Source organism: Rutidosis leptorrhynchoides, chromosome 5, assembly GCF_046630445.1.
Source record: "Rutidosis leptorrhynchoides isolate AG116_Rl617_1_P2 chromosome 5, CSIRO_AGI_Rlap_v1, whole genome shotgun sequence".
Classification (NCBI taxonomy): domain Eukaryota; kingdom Viridiplantae; phylum Streptophyta; class Magnoliopsida; order Asterales; family Asteraceae; genus Rutidosis; species Rutidosis leptorrhynchoides.
This window is the reverse complement of record NC_092337.1, coordinates 206,346,872-206,367,633: the sequence shown is the minus strand read 5'-3', so window position 1 is coordinate 206,367,633 and position 20,762 is coordinate 206,346,872. Positions and strand designations below refer to the sequence as shown.

Sequence of the window (20,762 nt, the reverse complement as noted above, 5' to 3'; positions counted from 1 at the left end):
CATAATTACTACAACTTGATCACCAAGAACCAATTCCCTCAACCCTCACCTTTCATCACATCTAACCATCATTAAGGACGATCGTGACCAATCTGTGACTGTTTCGCATGTAAGCATCACCATACCGAATCACCATCATCGAACTCATTCCATTTGTTATCGTACTCTCTTCTTTTATCAACACCAACGGTCACCTTCCATCACCACCGTCGCCCATCACATACAATCATGAACAACCGTCCGCCACCACCTTCACCATAAACCGACACCACATCTCTCTCTCTCTCTCTCTCTCTATATATATATATATATATATATATATATATATATATATATATATATATATATATATATATATATATATATCTTACTCTATCAATTTTTGTTTCTCTGTTGCAACTCCTTCAAAACCGCTACCATTATAACAAACAACCATCATCTATCATTAACCGCCATCTTCTACGCCATTATTCGAACACCCAACTACTGTTTCTTTTCTCTTCTTTGTAAACCAATAATCACCACCAAGCCTTCATCACCTCTACTATGTGGCAGCCATCCCGTCAACTGCTACAGCAGTTTCTTTCATTTGGTTTCTGTCACACCACGCAACCACCACCTGTCTGCAACTGTTAATTTTATTGTTACAATCCAGAGCAGTCTTTCCCTTCGAAAACCACCACCACACCCAATTTGATCTTACAACTAATACCCACTACCGTTATACTGTTGATTTAATATAAACCTTCACCAAATAAACAACCATTATTGAATAAATTGGGAACTGAGTTGTGAGATTAAAGTCGCTGTTGTAATGCGTGTTGTTTATTTTTATGGCCGACCAATTCCAAAGTATACACCCCACTGAATATTAAAATTTCCAGCTATTTACCTAATCCACAATATAATTGATGAGAAAGTGGTTTACACGTCCACTCCTTTCTTTGTTCCATTCCTTCGTTTTCCTTATTCTAGCTGACAAGGAGTTTAAACACTCAGTGAGCTAAATGATTCTTACTTGGGCCATGGATATGTGATTGGACAGATTAAATTGTTGGGCCAGCTAATCTATTTAGTAATAATCTACTTTTGGGCTATTGTACAATTTTGGCCACGATATTACAACCTCATCATTTTTTTCTTCGATGATAACATATACTCTCACATATTATTTAAACGGCGATGTTGAGTAGGTTATGACGAGGTGATTATAGGGAGAGGATAATGGCGATGTATATGTTAATGAAAATTGGATGACGGTTATGACACGATTAATGATGGAGATGTGTATGATGTAAGATAGATTAGTTGATAACTATGATGGTTGTATTGTTAGTTGATGCAAGAGATGATGATCATGATGATACATGATCATGATAAAGATGGTACATGATTGTGATACTGTTAGTTGTTAACATAATGATAATAGTATACATGATATACGATGGGTGATAAGGAAAATGATGATCATTAAGATGATGATAGATATTTGTTGATGTCGATTGATGTTAAGAAGAAGCAACAGAGTTATAGGTTAAAGGAAATTAAAACCTTCATTATAGCAGAATTGGAGTGGGCCTTAGCCCTTTTCTTTTTGCTTTGATCCTTGACGAGCTTTCTCGAGGGATACAAGAGTGCATCCCTTGGTGCTTGATTGTTGCCGATGATATCGTGCTTGTTTCAGAATCCAAGGAGGAGCTTAATAGGAGATTAGAGCAATGGAGGGTGGCCTTAGAAAGTAATGGCCTACAAATTAGTAGACAAAAGATGGAATATCTTAGATGTGATTTCGATAGGAACGACGATGCTCAAGAGGATGGAGTGAACATCTGCATTGGAGACCAGATCTTGCATTCACAAACTTCGTTCAGATACCTAGGCTCGGTGCTCCACAAATCGGGGAGGATTAACGAAGACGTTTCGCACCGTATTAAGGTAGGGTGGCTGAAGTGGAGGTCAGCGACTGGGGTCTTATGCGACAAGAAGATCCCCCTTAAGCTGAAAGGGAAATTCTTCAAGGTGGCAATTAGACCGGCCATGTTATATGGTTCAGAGTGTTGGCCTATGACGAAGGCGCAAGAGAGAAGGATGGAGGTCGCAGAGATGAGAATGCTTAGGTGGACTTGCGGTAAAACCATGTTGGATATGATTCCAAATAGTGTTTTTAGGGAGAACCTAGAAGTTAGAAGCATCTCTGATAAGCTAAGAGAAGGACGGCTTCGCTGGTTTTGGCATGTGAGGAGGCGACCTCTTACTGCCCCTGTTAGGAGAGTCGAGGCACTTACGGTTGACGGTGTAAGGAGAAGGGGTAGACCCACTCGTAGGTGGGAGGATAGAATAAAGATGGACTTGAAGGAGCTTTTATTGTCCGAGGACATGACTTATGATAGGATTACGTGGAGGACTAGAATTAGAATAGACGAGTAGGTTTTTGGTGTTTGTGTTTGTTTTTGATTATGTTTGTTTTTTTTGTTTGCTTGCGTTGGTTCGGCTGTTGGCATGGGTGCTTTTTTTTTTTTTTTTTTTTTTTTTTTTGGTAAGTTTGTGTAGGTTTTTAGGTTTGTGTTTGACTTGAGTTGTTTTTCGTTGGTTTGTTAATGAGTTTTTTTCCCTTTTTTTTTTAATGTTGTATGTGTATGTTGTTTGTTCTTTCTATGACTTGCTTTGTTCCGTTGGTTTGTTTGTTTTGGATTTAGGTATCTGTGTTTTGTTTGTATGTATGCATGTTTGTTTAGGTATGTTTTGTTTTTATGTATGTATGTGTGTGTTGGTTTGTTAGTTTGTATGTATGTATGTATGTTCGTAGGTATGTCCCTTGTTGGTTTGTTTTGTATGTTTAGGTACGATTTTATGTATGTATTTTTGTATGTATGTTTATTCGTAGGTATGTCCCTGGTTGGTTTGTTTTTATGTATGTATGCTTTTTGTATGTATGTCATGTATGTATATCATGTATGTATATCATGTTTGTATATCATGTTTGTTTGGTTGCTTGTTTGTTTGTGGGTTTTTCATGTTCTTTGACTTTTTAGCTATCCTTTGCCTTGCGCTCCGCACTACACTCTAAGGTACGTTGTTATTTCCATTTTATTTATCTTTTTATTTATTATTTTTATCATTTTTTTTATGCATCCGGCTCTATTAAGTGAGTTATCAGCAAGCGCCAATATATTGGCGACTTGACTTCTCTCTAGAGCCTAGATTGAATACCAGACATTATTTAAAACCCATGAAAATTTGATCCTACTATTTTCAGGGCGTCTTTTTTTATTTTTTTTTTATCTATTGGCCGGAGGTCCTCTTCAAAGCAATCTCTCTATTCGTCGAACATTGAGAGGGATGACTTTCTCTACTCTTGGAGTGTTTCACTCAGGGTGGAGAAATGACTTCTCTTTATTCTAGGGTAGAGGAAGGATTGTCTACGTTCCACCTCCCCCATACCCCACAAAATGGGATTGGGTGTGTTGTTGTTGTTGTATAGCAGAATTGGAATGGCAGAGGAATGGTTAAGTATATGTGTGTGTAACTGAGAGGTCTCGGGTTCGAGCCCTGTCTCAGGCGTTTTTTTTTTTTAGAAAAGCTTAAAGGTAGTTTACTCAATTTTAACATTTTTATTATTATTTTTATTATTATTGTTATTATTATTATTATTATTATTATTATTATTATTATTATTATTATTATTATTATTATTATTATTATTATTATTATTATTATTATTATTATTAATATTATTAATATTATTATTATTAAGTATTAATACTATTAAGTATTAGTATTAGTATTACTAAATATTAAGTATTAGTTATTATTATGATCAATAGCACTATTATTATCATTACTATTATTATTAATATCATCCTTATTAGCATTGTTAGTAAAAGTATTATTATTATTATTATAAATAGTATAGTTATTATTATTACTAAAATTATCATTAAGATTATTATTATTATTATCAATATTATTATTATCATTATCATTATTATTATTATTTTTATTTTAACAATATTATTATAGCAAATAAATATTTACTATATAAGAGTATATTATTTACAACTACCATAATACATCTAATTATATATATTAAGATTATTCATATAAATATTTACATATAACAAATTATTGATTCTTAATATAATATTAATCATATGTATATATAAAAACTATATAAACAATAACTATATTAAATCTATACAAATTAAATATATAAGTTATATAATTTAAGATATAATATATAAAGTTATACGATTCCCATTATATGTGTTAACATATATATAAATGATATAGGTTCGTGAATCCGAGGCCAACCCTGCATTGTTCAGTATCGTCGTATGAATATTTTTACTACAAAATATCGTATGATGAGTTCATTTGATCCCCTTTTACTCTTTATATTTTTGGGCTGAGAATACATGCGCAATTTTATAAATGTATTACGAAATAGACACGAGTAATTGAAACTACATTATATGGGTGAATGATCGAAGCCGAATATGCCCCTTTTGTTTGGTAACCTAAGAATTAGTAAACCGATCTACTAATTGACGCGAATCCTAAGGATAGATCTATTGGGCCTAACGAACACCATCTAAAGTACCGGATGCTTTAGTACTTCGATGTTGTTTTATATCATGTCTGAAGGATTTCCCGGAATGATAGGGGATATTCTTATATGCATCTTGTTAATGTCGGTTACCAGGTGTTCACCATATGAATGATTATTTTTGTCTCTATGCATGGGACGTATATTTATGAGAAATGAAAATCTTGTGGTCTATTAAAATAATGGAAATGAATATTTATGTTAAACTAATGAACTCACTAACCTTTTGGTTGACACTTGAAAGCATGTTTATTCTCAGGTATGAAAGAAATATTCCGCTGTGCATTTGCTCATTTTAGAGATATTACTTGGAGTCATTCATGACATATTTCAAAAGACGTTGCATTCAAGTCGTTGAGTTCATCAAGATTATTATTAAGTCAATTATAGTTGGGACATATTAGGAAATGGTATGCATGCCGTCAACATTCGATGTAATGAAAGTTTGTCTTTTAAAAAAAGAATGCAATGTTTGTAAAATGTATCATATAGAGGTCAAGTACCTCGCGATGTAACCAAATGTTATTGTATTCGTTCATATGGATTAGGACGGGTCTTTACACTGTATGGTAGGCCGTATGATGTCCTGGTCTTGCTATTTTTCTTGGATCGTTTTGTTGGTTCCCGGGATCGTAACTTGGTTTCCGGGGTTATAACTTGTCTTTCACCGTTTTCGCTCTAGAATCTTCGTTTTAGCTCCAATTCTCTTGATTCTTTTTGCGTTCTCTTTGTAATTGCGAAATCTACAAAATCAATCGACAAATTGATTATTTTGGTGATAAAGCTCGAAACTTTATTATTTTTGGGCCCTAATATCGAGGTATAAATGTGACTTTTAAGCCGATATCAGTAGCCTCAACAAATCTGATAGTTCTATTGAGTAGCTAAAGATCTGGTTCTGGTACACTAACTGTGTAGCTTAATGTACCCCATAGCTGATGTCGTTCCAAAATGGCCAACCAGTAGTTGCCAGGAATATTGGTTTCATAATTGATAAAGTAGTTGTTCGCCATTTGCTTCATGATAAGAATAATAGACCACAAGATGTTATGAATACTCACATGTCTTTATTCTTATTTCCTTTGACATCTTTTTCATTTTTCAATTTTATAAATTTTTATGGATTTTATAAGTTTTAAAAATCTTTTATTCCAAAATATTTACAAGTGTTTGTAAATCATGAAATTCATTTTGAAAACATTGACCAGCTGACTTTTTCTCTCTAGTTACATACACTTTAAGATTCAAATGAGTCAATTTGATCATAAAAGATTTGGTTTCAACATCATCTAACAAACAAAACATCCAAATATCAAACAACACTTAGCATTTTTCACAAAATTTTGCAAATTCGGTAACATGAGATTCTTTCAGATTCGGATACCAAATTTACTTATCTCTTCACATTCATGAACTAGATTAACATGCAAGATATTAAGATACAAAATATATGTTCAATGTTTGAAATCTAACCAAAAAGTCATCAGATTCGGTTGAAAGAGAATCTATATTTTTTCAAGTAAAAATATGGTAGATTCGGTAACATCAAAGTAATTACATTAATGAACTATAATCATGAAACTCTAGTCATTTATTCATTAAAATCATTATCAGATTCCCATTTAAACACAAAATGAAGAAATGAGCATATTAAAGCAAGAACGAATTCGGTGTTTTTAAATCTAACAGATTTAGTGACCACAAAATCCATCAAACTCTTAATTAAACATGCAATTTGTCACTTTCAAGTAAAATCCACATATCAATCATCGTTGAATCTTAAAATAACATCATCTAAGTACACATATCTGATTCCGTATAAAAATTTGTAATCTTATTTTCAGATTCAGTTTTTACAGATTTAGCCATTTCTTATCATGAAAACATGGATCTTTTCTGGTTTAATAACATTTATACAATTCATATCTACTCATATGTAAAGAAAACTTGATTAAAAAGCAGAGTTACCAAATATTGATTCGAAAATGGTCTAAGATTCGGTAGGTTAATAACAGATTCGGGTAGCTTTGATAGTTTGAAAAGTAAAATGTTTGACTTTTGACTCTTCTATTTATACACCGAATTTGGGTCAAAATTTGGGCCTTACCGAATCCGGTACCGAATGGGCATTAAAACTGAATGTGAGTCCATTAAGACTTTTTATTCATTTTTAACTCAAACTTTGGAGAATCAGAATGTATTTAATCACAAGTATATGATTTTTCATCAAAATTTAAGATTGAGTGAATCTATAACTTTGGAACCTACCGAATCTACACTGTTTGGCTGTCAGATTCGGTAAAATATTAAAAAAAATAACATTTATTCAAGAAAAAACAAATCTTTTTGGATTTTAAACTTTTCCCATTTTTAGGGTTTTTCAAAAAATAAGATTTGTACTTATTGATTTGAACAATGTACAAACCTTCAGTGATACCAATTGATAAACATGCTGCATACTAAGATGTATACAAGCCAAAGTGAACTTAAGAATTTGAAACACAAGTTTTTATGAATTCACTTTTTAAAAATCAATTTTCTCTTTGTTTTCTCCCTTTCTCCCTCTCAAAATGTGATATACATTTAAATCAGTATTTTGAACGTTCCAAAGAAAATTATTAACTCCCCCTTGAATCAAGACAGATATCAATCACTTACCTCCCCCTATCATAACTATTGAAATGTAAACACAGGGAGTTATCATAGAATCAGAAGATCCCCCTAGAAAGAGACTATCTAAAGAATTAGAGTTCAGTTGCTCCTCCTAGAAAGTATTTACTCCCCTTAAACTCAAGATATCAGTATGAAGAACCAAATGTATTAAGGAAATCAAGCATTATACTCCACCATGCCTATTTGTTGATCAAGAACTTTAGCCTAACCTCATCCAAAGGTTTAGTGAACATGTCGGCTAATTTTACTTTTGTAGGCACAAAGTATAACTCTACATCTCCCTTTACTACATGGTCTTTGATAAAGTGATAACGAATATCTATGTGTTTGGTTTTAGAGTGCTGGACCGGGTTGCTATTAATGGCAATTGCACTCTGTGAATCACAGTATATTGACGTCTTAGTAATCTTAAAGCCTTAGTCTAATAGTTGAGTTTGCATCCACAAAACTTGTGAACAACAGAGAGCTGCATCAATCTACTCAGACTCAGCTGTTGATAATGAAACACAGTTTTGTTTCTTGGATGACCAACCAACTAGTTTACTTCCCAACATCTGAAGGATCTATATGTGCTTTTTCAATCTACATAAAAACCACCATGATCCGCATCCGTATAAGCAGTGAGACTGAAATAAGATCCATGAGGATACCAGTTTCCAAGGTTAGGTGTACCTTTAAGGTACTGGAAAATTCTAACCACCGATTTGGAGTGTGATTCTTAGGGTTGGACTGAAACTGAGCATAAACAGTTACAACAAGTGTAATGTCTGGTTTACTTGGAGTCAAATACATGAGAGAACCAACCATGCTTCGATAAAGAGTGATATCAAAGGGTTCCTCATTTTCATCAGCATTCAGGAAAGTCTTCATTAGGGTTGACATTGTTTTCAAACCAGTCATTTTTAAACGTTTTAGCATATCATTGATGTATTTTGTTTGACTGATAAAAATGTCGTTTGGTAATTTTTTGACTTGTAACCCCAAGAAGAAATTGAGCTGATTAAGCATGCTTAATTCGAATTTGTTGGCCATAAGGTCACCGAATTCTTTGCATAGGGTCGGGGACGTAGAACCAAAAATAATATCATCAACGTAAATTTGAACTAAAAGGATGCGACCGTGATTTTTACAGATGAAGAACGTTGTATCAATTGTTCCACGAGAGAATCCATTTTCCATCAAATACTTTGTCAAGGTCTCGTGCCATGCACGCAGTGCTTGTTTCAGACAGTACAAAGCTTTCTCCAAGTAGTATACGTGGTTTGTATAAATAGGATTGACAAAGCCTTCAGGTTAATCAACGTAGACTTCCTCTTGAAGATTACCATTCAGAAAAGCAGTTTTAACATCCATTTGAAACACTTTAAACTTCATATGAGAAGCATAAGCAAGAAAAAGACGGATAGCCTCAATCCATGCAGTCGAAGAAAATGTCTCATCGTAGTCAATACCCTCTTGTTGTCAGTATCCTTTGGCTATAAGATGTACCTTGTTTCAAACCACAGCCCCATCAGAATCTTTCTTGTTCTTGAAAATTCACTTAACCCCGATTGGTCATTGAGCTGTTGCTCTTGGAACTCACCTTTACACTTTCAAACGTTCAAATTGACCTATCTCTTCTTGCATAGCTATCACCCAGTTAGGATCAAGTAAGGCTTGAGCAACTGAAGTTGGTTCAATCTTACTAAGAAAGACAGTATACAAACACATATTCTGAGTAGCTCTTTTAGTTGAAACTGGAGCAATAGCATCAGTAATGATAAGATCAATTGGATGAGTTTTAGTCCATCGGTTGGTATGTGGAAAAGGTTCAGGATCAGTAGTATCAATGAAAACACCTGTTGACACCCTAAAATGAGCCAGATTATGTTTCCTTGCCATGTAATGTGGTTCTTATATATGTAGCTATATATAGGACCCCAAGACTCCCTTTTTCAAGTGCTTGCACCATTTAAAGCTACATGATAAAATGAAGGGTTGACTAATTGACTTATTCTCTCAACATTCATATCATGTTTATCAATATTCATACATATTCATGTTTTAGGGACTAACATTTGGTATCAAGAGCAGGGGTTTGATCTTTTCAAACCTCAATCCTAATCCAAAAATATGTTTGTGTTTGAATTTTTTATCCGAAAATTATCACCCAATCCTAATTTCTAGCCTCTTTTATCCCAAAACACAAAATATTTTCAGATTATCTCTCTCTAGAAATGGATCTCTCTATAAAATTGGATGAGAGTGTTTGAGTAGGTGAAGAATGAGATCTAAAATGGGATTGGATAAGCTTTTGTGACCTCAAACCGTCCATGTAAGACCTGATTATTTGTAGTGGACATAAGTGTAATTAAGATACTTGAAGTGAGGTTTTGTTGTACATATTCAAAAAGGAAACAGATTCTGATCTGGGGGATCTGCGCGCCGCGCCATTTGCTGTGACAGCTCACCCTTCTCTTTTTAAATTAGATATTTTGAGGGCTTTTTGGTAATTACACATGGGGGCCCGAATTTAAGGCCCTAGATAAGTACTGGAGCCTCATTTACTCCATTTTCCATTTACCTTATCTTCTTCCATTTAATCTTAGTGAGAGAAAGGGTTTCTAGTGTGAGAGAGCTCAAAATAAAGAAGAAGGAGGTTGAATCGGGTCTAAGTGCAAGCATTAAAGTTGTTCATCTATCCTCTAGCTACGTTTTGATCATAGTGATATGCTTTAATCTTGATTTCCTAATTTAATTTTGTGAAAGGGTTAGTGTTAGGGTTAATGGTGAACTTAAAACCCACTTTGTTAGTAAATTGGGTGTTTTGATTGAATTTGGGTTATGTAGACTCAAAGATGACTAACTAGGGTTTTCAAAGTGTTAAATTGATGTTATGAACTCAAATTAGTTAGTAAATTGGTAGCACACCTATGTATGTGTAAATGGGTGATGTGTGGGTTAGTGGATGACCCAAAATGGGTGTGTTGACCTTAAATTGGTCAAATGGGTCAAAATGGATCTAAGTTAGTTAATGTTTGTGATTAATGCATAAACCTTGTGTTGAAATGTGTTTTAAACCTATCTTGGGTAATGTTAGGGTTTCGGTGTGAGTTAACCCAATTTTAGGGTTAAGTGTCCAAATGGGTCAAAATGACCTAGTAATGGTGAGTGTTGTGAGTTTGACCAACTTAAACGAATGATTGATTATATGTACTTTGTAATAGGTGCGTTACCTTGAAGTTTCAAGCTTGGTTTATTAATGTAAATTATATGCGTAGGTATATAATGTATTTATTTGTTGTAGCATGAGATGTGAAGTGTCGATGTGCTAAGACACCACATTTCACGTGACGAGTGAAGTGTCGATGTGCTAAGATACCACTCAAAGTAATATGACCGATGAAGTGTCGATGTGTTAAGACGCCACCTGGGGTGAAGTTTCGATGTGTTAAGACACCACCCGGAGTGAAGTATCGATGTGCTAAGATGCCACTACAAGTAAGTTGAAGGGTGAAGTGCCGATGTGTTAAGGCGCCACTTGAGGTGAAGTATCGACGTGTTAAGATGCCACCTCAAGTAAAATGAAGAGTGAAGTGTCGAAGTGTTAATACACCACTCGGGGTGAAGTGTCGAAGTGTTAAGGCACCACCCGGGGTGAAGTATCGAAGTGTTAAGATGCCACCCGTGGGGTTAGTGTATGAAGTGTTAAGTGCACTAATGGTTGTTGTGAACTCTGACGATCTTTAAACACCGTTCCCTCGTTCAATTGGTTAACCATGGTTATTGTGTTGTAGTGTAAGCATATTATATTTGTTCAAGTTAAAAATGCTATTGTTATGCTAGCTTGGTTATTGGAGGTTATAGCTTGTATTTATGACGATAAGCTAATTGTGTTTGCTAGCATGTATACGGTATGTGTGTAAGTGTTTGCAAGTAGATATATTATATATGTATGTATATAATTATTTCATTCACTAAGCTTTGCTTACCCTCTCGTTTTTTACCTTTTTATAGGTTCGTTTGTAGACAAGGGTAAGGGCATTATCTTGGATTAGAGATCCCGCTTTGTTGTTAAGGGACGCTTTTTGGATGAGTTAGCTTTTGGAGTTTGGCCGAGGCTTGGGTAGTTTAACCCCAAATACCATGCTCGTAGTGTCGTTTGGTATTTAAACTTAATGTGGTCGAAACTTAAACTTTTGTATGAAACTCGTAAAACGGCTGATGTGGGCCCCACTTTGTAAAACTCATTTTATGTATGAATCGTGTTAGTTTTACATGTTTGAATATGTGGTTAAAAGCGTTTTATCTAATTATGTTGGGAAGTGGCCGATCTTTTTCGCAAAAATGGAAAAATGGGACAGACTGTTTTGGCGCGCCGCGCGGCCATATGGCGCGCCGCGCCTTTAGCTGAACAGAGAAATAAAATTTTTTTTGTGACATTTTAAGCGGGTTTGTTCGTGGTTTGGTTTGGGTTGTTACAAGTGGTATCAGAGCATGGTCTAAGGGATTTAGATGACTTGAGATAGGAGCCTAGACTTAGACTTTTTGTGTGCGCGTTATGCGGGACTTGTAGGACTTTGGGTCGGATCAGGTTTTCGTTAGTGCATAGGTTTATGTGAACTAATCATGCGCTATTATTTTGTGTGGTATTTGAAATCGTTAAGCGAGATAGATGTAGAGACCCGTCCTAATCTATCCGGACGAAGTCCATATCGATTATAAACGATTCACAACAGTTGATTACATCGCAAGGTACTTGACCTCTATATGATACATTTTACAAACATTGCATTCGTTTTTGAAAAGACAATCTTTCATTACATCGAAAGTTGACGGCATGTATACTATTTCATAATACATCCAACTATAAATGACTTAATAATATTCTTGATGAACTCAACGACTCTAATGCAACGTCTTTCAAAATATGCCATGAATGATTTCAAGTAATGTCTCTAAAATGAGCAAATGCACAGCGGAAGATTTCTTTCATACCTGAGAATAAACATGCTTTAAAGTGTCAACCAAAAGGTTAGTGAGTTCATTAGTTTATCACAAACATTCATTTCCATCATTTCAATAGACCACAAGATTTTCATTTCTCATAAATATACGTCCTATGCATGGAGAAAAAAATAAACATTCATATGGATTGAACACCTGGTAACCGACATTAACAAGATGCATATAAGAATATCCCCATCATTCCGGGATCCTCCTTCGGACATGATATAAATTTCGAAGTACTAAAGCATACGTTACTTTGGATGGGGCTTGTTGGGCCCGATAGATCTATCTTTAGAATTCGCGTCAATTAGGGGTGCACTAATTCTCAAAATTAATGATGTTCCCTAATTCTTAGGCTACCAAGCTTAATAGGGGCATATTCGATTAGATAATCCAACCATAGAATGTAGTTTCGATTACTTGTGTCTATTTCGTAAAGCATTTATAAAAGCAGCGCATGTATTCTCAGTCCCAAAAATATATATTGCAAAAGCATTTAAAAAGGGAGCAAATGAAACTCACCATACTGTATTTTGTTGTAAAAATACATATTACAAAACGGAACAATGCAGGGTTGGCCTTGGATTCACGAACCTATATCATTTGTGTATATATTAAAACGTATAATCGTAATCGAACAAATATATATATATTATTATTAGTGATATAATTTTTATATTCGTAACTTTTATATTTCATTATTGATATATTTTAATTTTATATATATTTAAAAATATAAATCTTGTTATGTCATATGTATTAAATATTTTATTTATATTTCATTTGTTTGTTAAGAATAGTAATTATAAAATACTATGATAATAGTAGTAGTAATAATAATAATGATAATACTAGTATTAATAATAATGATAATAATATTAATGATTATCATAAGAATAATATTAATGATAGTTTTATTAATAAATCTTATACAAGTGTAAATAACAGTTTTTAAATGAAAAGTTTAATAATATTAATTATAAATAGATTAATAATACTAATGTTTAAAAATGATATCAATACTAATATTAATTAAAATAATAATAAAATTAATAAACGTAATCATAATAATGCTCATAGTACCTAGATTATAAGACTAATAATAATGTTAATAATACTTATATAAAAATATAAAAATGATAATAACGTCTTCAATACTTATAAATATAAACATGACACTAGCAATAATAATTATAATTCTACAATCATAATAATAATCCTAATTATAACAATCTTATTACTAATGGTAATCTTAATGAAAAATACTTTTGTTAATAATAATTCTAAAATGATACTAATACTAATATTAATGAAAATAATAATAACTTTTATTATTTTCATAATAATAATAATAATAATAATAATAATAATAATAATAATAATAATAATAATAATAATAATAATAATAATAATAATAATAATAATAATAATAACAATAATAATAATAATAACCATAGCAATAATTATAATCATAATAATAACAAAAATAACAATAAAAATAATAGTAATAATAATAATAAGTATAATAAGAAACTACCTCATTAAGATAAGCTCCAAAAAAAATGTAACTGCACTAGCCCGGGTTCGAACCCTTGATCTCTAGCTCAAACGCCACACCCCATAACCAATCAGCCAATTTTATTTTTCTGAAATCATACAACTTTTTAAATATAAATCCCGTATTAACTATCATATTCATCTCCGTCTTCTTCCACCAAAAATCAAATCGATCCAAAATCAAAACCAACTCAGTTGTAACAAACAAGGCTTTAGTTTCTTCAATAGAATCATAATTATTACTTATGTGTTAGTAAAAAAAAATATATAAATATAAAAACAATACTGCTACTGTTCGTAGGCTTTTAAAAAAATATTATTGATTTCATATTATAGAACGTTTTGGACAGTAATTAATATACGAATTATGTTTCAATTGATTCATAAAAATTTATGAATCTTTAATTTCAACAAAAACAATACTTACAACTTGAATTTGATTGTAGAACATCGTTTGACTTTTGTTTTTCAAAACTTTGACTCGTAAATTACGACTCGATAAGAAGAATTGGAATAAGTGATTTTACAAGAAGATTAACGAAAGGATTCCTAACACAATCTCATTTATAGATTTTGAAATTTATTAAAAAATCGAATTTTGTAAAAATGGGGTATGAACAGAGAGTGTCGACTTGTTTTAAAAACCCTGCTTAATTTGACAGTTTTAACTAAATACATGTTGCTGTATTGGTTTTTGATAAGGAAAAATAAATTGAAATCACTGAGTTAATCAACTGAATTGATGGATTATGTAGAGCTTGTGGTTGTCGACTTTTCTTTAATCACACAAAAGGACGGATCAAAAAAATAAATACAATAAAGATTAAATGAGATAGTTAACAGATTTTGGAGTGTTCCTATAATTTGCTTCAATTTCGTACTAGTTAGGTGATGGGATGACATATTAAAACAGTTCGATAGTTACTTAAAGCAGATTGAATTCCAAATTTATATATATGTATACCCTTTTATGTAATTGATTAATATTAATAATAATTTTATTAATCAAATAAAAATACTGAAATCTTTTTAATACTAATAGTATATTAATACAGATATTTATAATTATCATAATATTATTTAGGATAATAATACTATTAGTTATAATAATGGTTATAATGATAATAGTAATAATACTATTAATAAATTGTATTATTTTTATAATAACAATAATAATATTGATAAAGATATTAACAATAATGAATAATCCTAATAACTTAGAATTATAATTTTACTAATTATAACGATATATCAAATTAGATGTGTCAGTTTTACATATTATACTAATATTAATGTTAACACTAATAATATTGATAATGAAAGTAAATAATATAACATTTACATGTTTGCTTGTAACTAAATATTATATTACAATTCAGTAATCATGTAATATTTAATAATTATATATTACATATATATTTATATTTATTTACATACAATTGTTCGTGAATCGTCGGAAATAGTCAAAGGTCGCATGAATTTATGAACACAGTTCAAAGTTTTTGAGACTTAACATTACAGACTCTGCTTATCGTGTCAGAAACAATTAAAGATCAAGTTTAAATTTGGTCGGAAATTCCCGGGTCGTCACAATAGACGTGGTACTAGTGAGTTAATGCGATGTACTCGCGTAACAATGATTAGCTACCATTGTTACGGGTTCAAATCGTGTCAAACAAGCGATGTACGATGATTGTTGAGCGAGATGGGGTAGTGTGGTGTATATGTATATACATATGTGTTAAGTCCTTTCGTTTCGTTGCTTATTTTACTTCGTTTTATAGAATGAAGATGAGAAATGGACACGACACTAATGATGGAAGTACGAGTGAGGACGTTGAGTTCACGACCAAAGTTGAGGCCATCTTTAAACCTCAAAAGGCGGAGTTCCTTGAGGATGTTAAGAAAATGTTTCTAGATACGATTGACGAGCAATTAGTCAATGTAGTCAAGGAGCAAGTGAATGCCGTTCTTCACGAAGATAATGTGGGAAGACGGGACTTTCTCTATAAGAACTTCAAGGATTCTCAACCTCCCATCTTTGAAGGTGAACGAGACCCTCTAAAGAGTGCCCGTTGGATCTCTGATATGGAGGGGGCCTTCCGTACTTGTGAATGTCCTCCCGATAAGAAGACAAGGTACGGGTGTGGTATGTTGAGGGGTGATGCTAAGTTGTGGTGGGACGCAAAACTCCAAGTTTATGGTGAAGAGCAATGCATGGAATTCACGTGGGATGAATTCAAGTCCGAAGTTTTTGAGGAATACCTAACTTCGACCGATCTTACTAGGCTTAAGGACGAGTTACGTTCCTTGAGGCAAGGGTCGATGGATTTGAACACTCTTAAATCCGTGTTTTTGTCCAAGACCCAATTTTGCCCGGAGTATGTCGGGAATGATAAGATGTTAAAGGAGAAGTTGTATGCTAAGTTCTCCAAATGTGAATTTTGGCTAAGGGAGGTTCAATTCCTTGGCCACATTGTGAACAAAGACGGTATTCAAGTAGATCCGGGGAAGATAGAGACGGTGAAGAGTTGGAGACAACCGACTACGCCTACGGAGGTCCGAAGTTTTCTCGGATTGGCCGGTTATTATCGTCGGTTTATCCAAGAATTTTCTAAGATCGCTTCTTCATTGACGAAATTGACGAGGAAGAACGCAAGATTTAATTGGGAGAACGAACAAGAAATTGCTTTCCAATTGTTAAAAGAGAAGTTGTGTCAAGCTCCGGTGTTAGTGTTGCCGGAAGGAGTGGAAGTCATGACGGTTTATTGTGATGCTTCGTTAAATGGACTCGGGTGTGTTCTAATGCAAAGAAGTAAAGTCATAGCTTACGCCTCTCGACAATTAAAGGAACACGAAACGAGATATCCGACTCACGATCTTGAGTTGGCGGCGGTGGTACATGCATTGAAAATTTGGCGCCACTACTTGTATGGTGTCAAGAGCACGATTTATTCGGATTATAAGAGTTTGAACCATCTCTTTAACAAATGAGATTTGAATTATCGTCAACGTAGGTGGATGGATGTGCTTAAAGACTATGATTGTGAAATACTTTATCATCCGGCCAAGGCGAATGTGGTCGCGGATGCGTTAAGTCAAAAGAGTCATCACCCGACTTTACGATTGGGATTGTTACGTATGATTATTACTAACGACTTTCTTGAAAAACTTGGTGTGACTCAAATAGAGGCTTACATTCACAATAAGCATGCGGAATGAATTGTGGGACAATCAGAATTCATTACCATAGGTTCGCATGGTTTGTTGTCTTTTCAAGGAAGGGTGTTGGTGCCTAAGATGGGTGATTACCGGCGGGTGCTACTTGATGAAGCACATAAGTCAAAGTATTCCATTCATCCGGGAGCGACGAAAATGTATCATGATTTGAGAAAGGATTATTGGTGGCCGGGCATGAAACGTGATGTTGTGAAGTATGTTGAGCAATGCGTCACGTGTTTGCAAGTAAAAGCCGAACACCAAAAGCCGTATGGTAAGTTACAACCGTTAGAAATTCCGAAGTGGAAATGGGAGCACATTACCATGGATTTCATTACAAAGTTTCCTAAAACGGTGAGAACCCAATTTGATTCGATTTAGGTGATAGTTGATAGATTGACGAAAAGTGCTTTGTTTCTTCCCATTAAGGAAGCAATCTCATCGGAGGCCTTGGATAAGTTGTTCATCAAGGAAGTGGTGTCGAGACACGGGGTTCCTATATCTATTGTATCGGATCGAGATACTCGTTTTACATCTCGGTTTTGGAAAAAGTTTCATGAAGATATGGGTATGCAATTAAAATTAAGCACGGCGTATCATCCTCAAACGGACGGTCAAATCGAACGTACGAATCAAACTTTGGAGGATATGTTACGGGCGTGTATTATTGACTTCGGTGGTAGTTGGGATAAGCACTTGCCTTTGGTGGAATTCTCGTACAATAATAGTTATCACACTAGTATCGGGATGCCACCTTATGAGATGCTATATGGGCGAAGATGTCGAATTCCAATTTGTTTGGGTGAAATAGGTCAAAGAGAAATCGGGAGTACCAATTTGGTTTTGGAGATGAATAACAAGATTGATATTATTCGGGATCATTTGAAGAAGGCTCAAGATAGACAAAAGTCGTATGCCGATAAACGTAGACGAATGATCGAATTTCAAGAAGGTGACATGGTGATGCTTAAGGTTTCACCATGGAAAGGTGTTATTCGATTTCAAAAAAAGTGAAAGTTAGCTCCTCGGTTTATTGGGCCATTTAAGGCTTTAGCCAGTGTTGGTGAAGTCGCGTATCGTTTGGAATTACCCGAAGAGCTTGCGGGGATTCATAATACATTTCATGTTTTCCATCTGCGTAAGTGTCTTGCGGATGATTCATCTTGGGTGCCATTAGACGAGATTGAGCTAAACAATAAGTTAGAGTATATTGAGGAGCCGGTTGCTATACTCGATGAGAAAGTCAAAAGGTTGAGACATAAAGTGGTTAGGACTTTTAAAGTTCAATGGCGTCGTAGTAAGGGTTCCGAGTTTACTTGGGAGCCCGAAGAATTCGTGTTGGTTTATCTTCCCTCTTGTCATGCGGCATGGATCGCGAGGACGCACTCCGATTCAAGTGGGGGAGAGTTGTAAGACTCGATTATTTGTAGTGTACATAAGTGTGATTAAGATACTTGAAGTGGGGTTTTGTTGTACATAATCAAAAAGGAAACAGATTCTGATCTGGGGGATCTACGAGCTGTGATAACCCGGAAATTTCCAACCAAATTTAAACTTTATCTTTATATTATTCCGACACGATAAGCAAAGTTTGTTAAGTTAAATCTCAAGAATTTTAAATTGTGTTCATACATTCATTATAACCTCGACCAAATTCCGACGATTCACGAAACGTTATATATAAATAAATATGTATATATATATATATATGTATATATATATTATAACTTGAGAATATTAATAAAGTATTAAACGTATAATACTTTACATGAACGTATTTGTTTCAATATGTTTATCGATGGAATTAGAAGATAATATCAAATGATTGATTTATCAGATACATTATGATATGATTACGGGTCTATGTTATGAGGTCCACTGTGATTTAAGAAATCTATTCTTTTTGACAACATTCGGAAAATGGTAAAGTGATTTATAAGTAAGAACGTGAAGTGTAAATAACTTAGATGTTGGATATCGACAAGTTAAGTAACTCGACATTTTTCATTAAGATGATTTCATACGTTTATTTAACCTTTGAACTTTATCCCATTCTTCACTAACAAACTGTAATTTAAAAACTTGAAACCTATTATGAATATATATGATTCTACTTTTCTAAAATATTTTATGATATAACGATTTCTATTATTTTAACCTTTAAACAAAATGATTCTTAAAAATATATTTGGTTTTGGAAAACAAAATTATTATATTTATTTGATTTTGTTTCAAACGTACAAAAACGTTTTCAGTTTAAAAAGAACTTTATTATTAAAACGTATATAACTTTTATAAATATCTAGAACCACTTTTGACAACTCATTACTTAACTAGTATGATAAAGATAACGATATTTATATTTTATTTTATTAAATATATATAACGATTTAAATTAATATTATATATATTTATACGCGTATTATACGTATATAGTTTTATACTTTTACTATACTTAAACTTTACCTTTACTTTATTTTTACTTTACTTTATCTTTAATAATTCACTTTAATAATTCATACTTTAATAATTCATACTTTAATAATTCACTTTAATAATTCATACTTTAATAATTCACTTTAATAATTCATACTTTAATAATTCACTTTAATAATTCATACTTTAATAATTCACTTTAATAATTCAAAAATCTATTATAAATAGAATTCAATAGGTTTCATTATTTCATAGAAACTTGAAAATATTTTTCTCTAAACTCTCTCAATCGATTTACATATATATATTTACTCCGTATTATTTCAAGATATTATTAGTATACATAAAATATTACGTCAGAGTGCTGTCCGAGTGATTTCGAAATTGTTTTTCGAGTGGGATTGGATTAAGGAAATTATGGGTTATAGCTATGGAGGTGATTGGGTATGGTTCATGGGTATGCTCGTGAGGTCAATATAGTGTTTATCATCTCCGTTGCGTCTACGTACCTTTCCTGCAATACTGAATCTCAATATTGATACGTGAGTACTCATAATTTAACTTTTACATACTAATAGTGTATCCCTGACTAGTGCTCGAGTATATAGGATTATGCATGTTTGTACTTTTGATATTGCCTTTAGTTAGGTTATGTTGAATCCTGAATTAGTTATATATGCGGCTGAGATAAGGTATAAAATATGCATGTCGTTAGAAAGCTAGCGAAAAATTAAGAACTTTTCATTTAGATATCGAATGATTTCGATGAACTGATTTGAAGTTATAGTCCATCGAATTTTTGTATTATTATTAAAAATAATTATTATTATCGTCATTATTATCGTCGTTCTAGTTTTATCTTATTATTATTATTATTATCTTTATCAATAAAAGGATTTATCACTAAAAAAAATTGTTATTTTTTTATTATTACTATCGTTATTATCGTTAAAGTTATAATTAGTATTATTATTATTATCCAATTATTATTATTATTATTATTGGTATTATTATTATTATCATTATTAATATATATATCATTATTTAAAAATGGTTATTGTTATTGTTAATATTATTATTACTATATTATCATTAAGATAATTATTAGTATTATCGTTAATAATGTTATAGTAACTATCATTATTAATATTAGTGTAATTAAAACAAATATTTGAAACACCTAATTATTTTGATTACTATTATTATCATTATTACGAACACGATATAAAAGACGATTAAAAGCAATTAAACGAAACGATTAGGAAATAATGGGTAAGAGTAT

At 32.7% G+C, this 20,762-nt stretch overlaps 1 protein-coding gene across 1 annotated transcript; it reads left to right on the top strand.

The window, feature by feature from the left end:
- Positions 1-1,434: 1,434 nt before the first annotated feature.
- Positions 1,435-7,659, top strand: LOC139849243 (uncharacterized). The gene is made up of 5 exons (XM_071838902.1): positions 1,435-1,448; positions 1,566-1,968; positions 2,074-2,286; positions 2,551-2,558; positions 7,617-7,659. Exons 1-5 carry the CDS (start codon positions 1,435-1,437, stop codon positions 7,657-7,659), a joined length of 681 nt encoding a protein of 226 aa, XP_071695003.1.
- The last annotated feature ends 13,103 nt before the right edge of the window (positions 7,660-20,762 follow it).

Excerpts from the sequence above, each read along its gene's own strand:
- LOC139849243 (XM_071838902.1), top strand. Across the intron at positions 1,969-2,073 it reads AGTGGAGGTCAGCGACTGGG|GCGCAAGAGAGAAGGATGGA; the intron begins GTCTTATGCGAC and ends CCTATGACGAAG.